Source organism: Glycine max, chromosome 4, assembly GCF_000004515.6.
Source record: "Glycine max cultivar Williams 82 chromosome 4, Glycine_max_v4.0, whole genome shotgun sequence".
Classification (NCBI taxonomy): Eukaryota; Viridiplantae; Streptophyta; class Magnoliopsida; order Fabales; family Fabaceae; genus Glycine; species Glycine max.
In genome coordinates, this window is record NC_016091.4 from 9,774,166 (window position 1) to 9,784,189 (window position 10,024).

General features: G+C 29.7%; 1 protein-coding gene across 2 annotated transcripts; it reads left to right on the top strand.

Moving 5' to 3' along the window:
* The first annotated feature begins 5,603 nt into the window (after positions 1-5,603).
* LOC100820362 (ser/Thr-rich protein T10 in DGCR region-like) lies at positions 5,604-8,360 on the top strand. Of its 2 annotated transcripts, none has more exons than NM_001254042.3 (5): positions 5,604-5,747; positions 5,871-6,054; positions 6,880-7,086; positions 7,720-7,911; positions 7,983-8,360. In NM_001254042.3, the coding sequence occupies exons 1-5, from the start codon at positions 5,665-5,667 to the stop codon at positions 8,136-8,138; spliced, it is 822 nt and encodes a 273-aa protein (NP_001240971.1). In that variant the 5' UTR covers positions 5,604-5,664; the 3' UTR covers positions 8,139-8,360. The 2 variants fall into 2 exon arrangements, with proteins under 2 accessions (NP_001240971.1, NP_001402714.1); NM_001415785.1 differs by having other exon boundaries at positions 8,000-8,360.
* Positions 8,361-10,024: the final 1,664 nt, after the last annotated feature.

The window sequence follows — 10,024 nt, forward strand, 5'->3', positions numbered from 1 at the left end:
CGACTGAAACTAATGAACATCATTACCTGAGAAGTATTAAAAGTGTCTGAACAATCAACATGTCCTTCATTCACACCACATTGTTCTTCATCTTCAAAATCCATATCAAATTCTTCGTACATCGAACTATCATACGTTCATTGATCTTCGTCCATCTTAATGAAAACTCAAAAAAAAAACAAATATGCATCGTCCACAACTTAATTCAAACTATAACTATCAACTCATTCAACATTTTAACAATCCACTAATTAAACATTTTACGACTTAATTTTTATCAATTAATTCAATATTTTACTACCAAATTTGAACATCGTAACTATCTACCTAAATAAATTGTCAAATAAATACATCATACAAAAAAATACCAACTAATTAAACATTTTGTTACCTATTTTCAACATTATTACTACACAAATAAACTCACAAAAAAAACTTCTAACAATATTTATCAACTAATTTTATCAACTAATTCATTTTACTACCTAATTTTATCAACTAATTCAACATTTAACAACCTAATTTGAACATCATAACTACCTAAATAAATTGTCAAATTAATACATGATACAGAAACTACCAACTAATTTTATCTTCTACATACTTTATAAATCTATCCTAATTCACCATTTATCCACAAACTGATGAAATATGGCATAAAAAAATTAAAAATGTTACCAAATTAAAAATATTAACATTTAATCTTTAAAAAAAGAAAAACAAAAAAAAATACTTCATACGAAAGAACTTCTTCCGTATGAAGTAATTTTTATAACTATGGAAGAAGTTCTTCCATGAAGCCCATACGAAAGAAGTTCTTTCACAGTTGTTTATCTACAACTACGGAAGAAGTTCTTCCGTATGGGCTCCATGGAAGAAGTTCTTCCGTAGGATTCATATGGAAGAAGTTCTTCCATAATGAAGTAATTTTTAAAACTACGGAAGAAGTTCTTCCGTATGCTTTATACGGAAGAACTTCTTCCGTATGTATAACTTTTGCATTACGGAAGAAGTTCTTCCATATGAATCCTACATAAGAACTTCTTCCGTATGTTCAAATTTCTTAGGAAAAGCTTCTTCCATAAAAAGCTAAACGAAGAACACTTTATACCTCGATCGAGTCGAAATGAAAACAACACGTTCCAACTACATAGCAACACTAACCCTCTAACAGCTTCAAAAAACCACACTTTAATACAGCAACAGGACCACACCGAAAAAACCACACTTAAAAGGTAAGCTAGTAGGGACCACAGCAAAAAAACGCAAAAAAACAAAGCCAAAACCGTAAGCGAGGAGGGACCACAAGCTTCCTTTTAAAGAAAATAATCAGAGGGGCAAAATGGGGATTATTTAATATTGTTGGGTGCACCAGCAATGTTGCTGGGTGCACCTAGAAAAGACCCAACTGCAATGGGAGAGGTTGGACTAGGAGGAAGGAACGGGCCTGAATAGCCCGATTTCTTTTCGCAAGGAGAGAAACTAATAAGAAAAAACTTGTTAGCAGATGAAAAAAAAATTGATGAATTGGAAATCCATTTATGAAAATGATTAATATTGCTAGATTGTCCAACGACATTTGCCTTTTTCAACGAAAATACACCATGCCATTGCTTGAAGGTACAGGTTTCATGGCCTTTAAGCCTTATAGTTCACCAATGGATCTTGGAATTAAGCTCCATGTCTCTGAACGAGATCCTTTATCTAACATCTCTGCTTGTAAGAGGATCATTGGTCACATCATATATCTTACTATTGTGAGAGCTGACATTATTCAATTCATAAGCTCAGTCAAAATACATGGTTAGTCCTCAAATGTTTCACTTACAAGAAGTTCATCACCAACTACATAATTCAAAATAATATCCTAAGCAGCAATTACTTCTATTTCTAGTTCAACTTTCTTTCACTATTTCTGCTTAATTATGCAGATGTTGACTAGGGTAACTGGTTATTAGACCCGTGAGCACATGTAACACATTGAATATTGAACCACTGCAACAACCGCTCTTGAACACTTTTGGTCGTAGAAGCAAATCGTCGATGATTTTGAAATTTTACCTCAAACAGCAATGTTGTTTTGTGTTAACAATTCTACTATTCAGTTAGCCTCACTTCCCAACTTCTTTGATAAGTCCAAATACATTGATATCGCCTGTCATTTAACCCCGGATCACATTTCTGCTGATTTCCTCATATTAATTCATATCTATAAAAATATATTAGCTTGCAAACTTCCTAACCAAGCTACTTTGATCAAATATTATCAAGTTGGATATTTATATTCCAACTCAAGAGGGTATTGACAACTCACGGACCCGTACGTTGTAGCTTATACGGTTAAAGATTGTTAATTTCTTGTGAAGTTTTCCTCACTACAATCTTGTATATATTTCACCATTCATTCATTGAGAATCACTATCACTTTGGTCCCTCCAATCAATATCGCTTTAATACAATGGTTTTAGATCTATCTCCTATATATTATAAAACTGTAATTATTTGCTGATTAAAAAAATATATCTAATACAGAAATTAAAATTTTGATTTACTCAATAATTAATTTTTTCACCAATAATTTTTTTTGAGTAAGTTAGAAATGATTGATTTTCTAAAAAAACAAAATTATACTAAACACATACTTAAAGAATGTATCGCAAAGATTAAATTTGGATAGTTGAACAAATAATTATTTTTTTAAAAAAAATTCTCAGACAATAATAAAAGTAAATTAATTAATAGTACCTGGTTTTGAATTTTCATCAATGAAGTTTTATGATAATTTTTACCTAAAAAGACAATTTAAATGTTAAAGTAAATGCCATCATTAATTGAATGATTAAATAAACACAAATATTAACTAGTGTTCTAAGGAGATTGGTTAAAAAATTCAAAAAAAAATGTTTTTTATTAAAAGATGAAAAATTATGTGATTTATATTATTTTATCATTTATGTAATAAATATTTTTTTTCCTTAACCAACATCCGAAGAACTGGTCAACAAATCCCTTAAATAAATCACACTTACATTTGGAAATTAAGATGGGTGTTTGACACTTGGAATGTTACAAATTAGAAAACATTTTTCACCACCAAAACTAACACTATAAAACATAAGTACTGTAAATTTTAATTATTTTATCGTATTTAATAAAATCACTTCAAAATGTTCTTTATTTAATTAAGAGTATATTTCCAATGATATTTTTTATTTTATTTTTATATCAAGTTCTAATGAATGACAATTTAGATTTAGGATAAAATTACTTTCTAAATAGTACTCCTTCAAGAATCAAATATAAGTAAAATTAACTAACTTTTGTAGTAATTAAGAAATTTATTTAATAAATTGAGAAATGTCATCAATATTTTCTTTGCCACTTCCTTTACAACAATTTCTCTATAAATGATTAAAATTTGTTAAAAATCACTAAATTTGATTGATGTCACTCATCATTTAATAATAAAATTTAAGCTAACATTTTTTTTTTGTCAAACAAAAAATGGGTTGAATTAGATTTATTTTTTTTGTGAACTCTGATATCAATCAACAAAGAATCAAAGATTAATCCCTCAAGATATTGAGATTGATTTAATTAAGGAGTTGACTTCTCCTAACAACTATTTTTTATGCATAAAGATTATGAATTTAATCTATGATCACATGATTAAGGATAAGGTTACCTATTAATCATGTTACATCATGTTGTTAATTAGATACTTTAATGATAATTTATTCATTTTTCCAAAATAATATTATTTACAAATAAAAGAAATAAAAATACTTAACAACATATATAATAAACAACATTTTTTAAATGATAATAAGTTTGTGCATATTTAATTTAAGAAAAAAATCGTTTAATATCATTTTTGAGTGAATTATAAAATCAATATTTATTAAAATTTAAACATCTATAAATATGTTATTATTATGTTTCACAGTAAATGAAATGGAAAGTTGGAAACAATGTGAGTGTATGTAAGGAATGAATTAAGTTTGATAAGGCCTATAATTTAAATGTTATATAGATCAATAATTTTATTACTTTATTAAATACTGCATTATTATATTTTAAAGGAGCTGAACTCATTTTGTTAGGCATCTATTTAGCCTAAGAGCTGCCCAAATTAATGTATGATACTACTGTAATAATTAAAATAATGCTTTTTATTTAAACTTTAAAGTTTAAATTTGAAGAAATAAGCTCCATCTAAATTATATCAATTCGTTTAGGTTAATTGATTAAGTTTTTCCAATTTAACTATCAGAATAATATCCATGTCATTGAATTTAAGTAAGTCTATTAGCAAAGTGTGGCTTGGTGGATAATAACTGCTTTCTTTTTAAAATATGTAATTAAGGATCTGATCTCAAATTTATATATATGAAAAAATATTTGTTGAAACAGATCGATTCTTTAACTAAATTTTAATGTCTCAAAAGATTAATATTTGATTTTTAGCTTAGAAATATCTTGGGTTAAAAAATGATAATAATTGAGTCCGCATAGTAACAGAGTTTGAGTAATTTATATATGAAGTGATTTGAACTTCATTATCATTTTTTTAAGAAAAAAACAACTTGCATGTGACCATTTGATTAGGTTCTTCTTCCAAATACGGTGGCTTATTATAGGACTAGCCGAAACATCATATCAGAAGTAGGAGTGAAGAGCTGTCCTAATTATAGTTGTATTAAATTCAACATGCTCCTCTCAGCGGCTAAATTAAACCAACCAATTATGAACGTTTCACTGGGTCACGCATGCACATCATCCTCCACCAATTCAAGAAAATCTTATAATGCAGGTTTTATGGCTTTTAATTCGCTCCACTCCTATGATTTCCTTGGAGACAAAAAGGGAACTATCCTCTTACCCCATCAGAACTGAAGGTCTCAAACAAGCTAGCAAAGCAAATGACTTCGATTTTGAAGATAGACCAAAACTAAGAATCCCAAATTTAAATTTGGACACTCTAATAGCATTAACACCTAATTGAGATTCTTCTCTTTTTTTTTTTTATCGTATCACGTCACTTATTTTTCTTCTTCTTATCTCATTGTCTAGATCAAGGAGTGTCCACAATCTTTTTCCCAAACTTATTAAGCTTGAATTGTATCAATTCGGTGTCATCTTTTATGCTTCAACAGTTCAACTTTAGAGAGCTGTGTTACTGAAACGACTCATTCACAAGATAAGGTTGGAAAAGCTTGCAAGTTTCCGGGAATTAATTTTCGAAGATTTTAATTTTTGCACACTTAATGATCTCCTTTTGAGCCCCCACATTTTCTATTGATCCTAACATCCTAACTTGTAGAGTTCACAGCTTGGAGCAAGGACATAAAGCAGCTATCAAATAAAGACTACGATTATAATTGAGGAATTATAAGTTGTAACCAAACTAATCGGTTGTTTACAATAGATAATTCTTTGTCATGCCTCCACCTCGATCATAAATGTAGCATTAGTTGTGTAACGGTGGTGTGTTAAAATTAGCTACTTGCTTTAAATTTAATGAAAAAAATGGATAAATGAAAATTGCCAACTTAATTAGCTTGGTAGCCTATAAAGCCATTCATTCTGTCACTTACAAAACTACCAATATACATTGTTCTGTTCGGTCAGTGGTGCAGCCAACTAACTCAACAATTCTGAACAATGTGTATAGCTTTGTTTCTTTGGCAATGCCACCCACTGTACCCTTTTCTTCTTTTGAATAACAGAGATGAATATCACAATAGGCAAGCTTTCTTACTCTTGCTATTTTTTTTTCCTTTAACAAAGTCTTTTGCAATTGATGACTAGTGTAATATGCGTGCACTTACATAATAATTATTTTTTACATAATCATTATTTGGATGAAGGCCTACGAAGCCAGTGTCTTGGTGGGAAGATTGTGATATTTTGGCAGGAAGGGACGAAATAGCAATGGGAACATGGTTGGCTTGTTCCACACAAGGAAGGGTGGCTTTTCTCACCAATGTTTTGGAGCTTCATACCCTCCCTGAGGCCAAAAGTCGTGGAGACCTACCCGTACTATTTCTCAAGGTATATTTAGTACGAGCTGCGTTGTTCATACAATAACTCATAAAATACTAACACTTTATGAGTTTATCTTTTTTCACAGCATCATTTGTTACATCTCATAATATTTCACTCTCTTTCTTCATAGTTGTATAATTTCATAATTTGTTGCATAAGTGTTATACAAATAACGTTTCTTAGACTCAAGATTCTTGTAACTTCACTGTCTGGCTAACAGCAGAGAAATTAAAAGAAATGAGATAAGCATGTTTAATAGGGGAGAAAGAGACAAAATAATTGAGGATCTAATTCTCTCAGACACGTTTGGTACATCAATAAAGCATCAATATCCTAAACCCCATCTGTCGTGATTTTGTGTATACCTAATTTACATAAGTTTAAGCCAACTAACATTAATGTTATAAAGTTTTCTCACATATTATTGTTTTATACTTTACTTAAAAGTGATGACGGTTGTTCACTGAGTTAGTGTACAAAAATTCAGTAAGCTAATCACCTCAATCCAAATTTTTAACTCACTTAAATTAACCACGCATGTTTCCTGTTTTAAAAATAATTGTATGATATCAGCGATTAAAAAAAAAAAAACTCTCAATTTTTTTATGCACTTTTAACAGAACTATAGCATCAGTTTTTCCATTTCCAGCACAAAGAATAAGAATGATGATTACTACTATCAGGGAACATTTTGTTTTACATCTTAAGACACCCGAATTCTTTCCAATATCCATATTATAAGTTGGTCAAATTAACTTCCAAAGTGATGGGTTCATATTTCCTCACTTATTCGTTTTTGCTTCTTGTATCCATGTTGATGAATAATGGCAGAGCAGCAAAAAACCGAAAGAATTTGCGGAAAGCCTAAAATCAGAGGCTCATTATTACAACGGGTTCAACTTAATCGTGGCTGATATTGTCTCGAATTCAATGGTGTACATCTCCAACAGGCCCAAGGGACAACCTATTACCATTCAAGAGGTTCCACCAGGGTTGCATGTACTTTCAAATGATAAGTTAGATTCGCCATGGCATAAGGTTAGTTAATATATATAGTTATTACATTTCATCTTCTTATATTAAGACGAGGGCTAACAATACACTGCCTAACTTATTCCTTCAGTCTTTCCAACACACTATATATTCTTGTTTAAATTCTATATTATTAATCACCCAAACATGAATTCTATATATTTTCTGGATATAAACTACAAAGTCAGAAAAAAATTGTGATTTTTAATAAATTTTACTCAATAATATTTAGTGTGTTTAAAAGAGTATATTAAAGAGACTTTATTGCTAACATAATTCATTTAAACCTTTGCTTCAAACCACGGAGAAAGTAAACTAGAGGAGACCGGAGAGAGTTGTAGGGAGAAGAAAAAAATTGTCATTTTCTAAAAGAATAGTTTTTTTTTTTTTCATGTTTCATTTTTGATACATCTGGACAGAAAAACAATACCTTGGCAGATTTGTTTAGTGGCTAGTTTAAAATTTTAATCGTGGCACTATAATTACAGTTTGTCGATCACAGCAAAATATCAATGCTATTATATCAGATTTCTACGTTCTGCGAAGGCAACTAGAAATATTAATTAATTCTTGTGTATGTTATGTTTTGAAATTTTCTCTACCAAAGCAATTCTAATTTTATTTTTACCCCTTTTGCAGGCTCTGCGCCTAGAATTCAGTTTCAAAGAACATGTTGCCAAACATGGGGAAGGTGAGATACCTGTGAAGGAGGTGATTCAAAAGCTAATGAAGGACACAGTTAAAGCTGACAAAAACTCACTACCTCGTATTTGTTCACTTGATTGGGAATTCAATCTGAGCTCCATTTTTGTTGAAGTAGAAACACCACTGGTAAGTTAAGAATTGCATCCATATTAATTATTCCTATCATAATCATGGAATGTATGACCTTTGACTTACAGGGTTTATATGGCACTAGGAGTAGTGCTGCATTAACCGTAAGATCAAGTGGTGAAGCAAGCTTTTATGAGGTTTATCTGGATGACACAAAGTGGAAGGAACATGTTATCGATTTCCGTATCGGGAAGTTGAACTATGTCACGGATGAAGTAGCCTAGGGCAAAAGTAATATATAGCACAATGCTAGCTTTACTATGCTTAATTAATAAACTCCATCACTCATAAGCGAGGAAGGATCAAGATCAATTGATCCATTCTCTTCTTATTTATGTAATTGATGATATTGAAATGATATGCCGTCAATAAGCTAGCACGGCTAACAGAGTGCATGTATGAAGATTAGCTAATGAAATAAAGTTTATGATGAATAACATACAAAATTGTACCGGCCAAATGGAATTTAATTCTCCCAGCTTTTACTAAACCAATGCATTTTCTTATTAGGGTTTCATTCCTCGTTCGAGTAATATTAGTTTGAATAGTTTCGTTACATGTGTTATTTATTTTTTTACTCTTTTTAGGCTAGCTAATACTAGAAACTTCCCCATGTACTATCCGGTAAATGTAAAACTTCTTAAAGCTCAGGTCCATGAGCCCATCTTGGCAACACAGCACCTAAAGGACCAAGACCTATTGCAAATGGGCCTACCTATCAGTTGGGGGCAATTGCTTCGTGCACCCAGAGTTCTTCTAGTACACCCAGCAAATTACTGTAAATTTCGAAAGTACCCTTGCTGATAAACATACGGATTCATAGTCCTTAAGAATAAGCTTACGGATTCATAATCCATAAGAGTAAGATGGATTCGTAATCCATAAGAGTAAGATTATAGATTCATAACTTGTGACTTTCAGGTTATTAGCACGATACTTTAACCAACTAAACTAACAGGTCAATTATATTATAAAATAATTAATGTCGCTATATATAACATTAAACTTTCTAATATATATTTAATACACATGTAAATTTACATAATAAATTTTGTGATAATTAATTTTTGTCTAATAATTAATTTATTTACATATATAAATTTTATGAAACCTATGATTTTTATTTAAAATTTATATATGTAAAAAAAATACATTATTAGATCAAATTAAATATACATTAGAAATTTTAGTGTTATATATATCTTTATTAATTATTTTATAACATAATTAACATATTAGCTCAGCTGGTTAGAACGTCGTGCTAATAACTTGAAAGTCACATAATTCGGATTGACAATCCGTATGAACATACGGATTGCCAGTATACGGATTACGTGTTATGGATTATAAATCCGTAAACTTACTCTTACAAATTATGAATCCGTATGTTTATAAGCAGGGATACTTTTGAAATTTACAATAATTTGCTAGGGTTATTGGCCTTGTTATTTTTACACGCTATTCTCTGAGTTCACACCACAATTTTTTCACCTTTTTTTTTACAAAAATGCTCTTGATAGAAATTTATTTCTGTATTAATAAACAAAAAATATTTCTGTCAACACAAATGAAAATACATTCTCCTTATGTTAACTAACAAAAAACACGGGCGTTGTTGTGTCCGTGTATCCACATTTCTATTTCGCTATCATATTTCTTTACACTAAATTTGATAAATTTTTTAAAATTATTTCATTATCCATTGGTGTATATATTAATATTAGTCAAATAAATATACTTTTTTACATTGCACGCCAGCCAATAACAATAGTATAAAGAACTATAATTATTATATACACAAACATAAAAAATGTCAGAACTATGTCATCACACAAAAAAGAAAAAAAATATTTATGTATCTACAGTAAAAAGATAAATTATTTTTCATAAATCTTTCTTGATCGACAAACTAAATCATAATTGCATTTTAAGATAATCTTTAGCTTTCCTAAATTTTATGAAAATAAATATTAATATTATGCCATTATTTTTAACTAGAAATCCATATTATATTCATAAAAAAAGGTCATTTCTGTCGACACAAAGAAAACATGTTTCTATTAAGTAAATTATAAGTTATGAAAAATTAAATTTATTTGATTCTAAAAAT

Excerpts from the sequence above, each read along its gene's own strand:
- LOC100820362 (NM_001254042.3), top strand. The coding sequence starts at position 5,665 with ATGTGTATAGCTTTGTTTCTTTGGCAATGCCACCCACTGTACCCTTTT. Across the intron at positions 5,748-5,870 it reads AGAGATGAATATCACAATAG|GCCTACGAAGCCAGTGTCTT; the intron begins GCAAGCTTTCTT and ends ATTTGGATGAAG. Across the intron at positions 7,087-7,719 it reads TAGATTCGCCATGGCATAAG|GCTCTGCGCCTAGAATTCAG; the intron begins GTTAGTTAATAT and ends CCCCTTTTGCAG.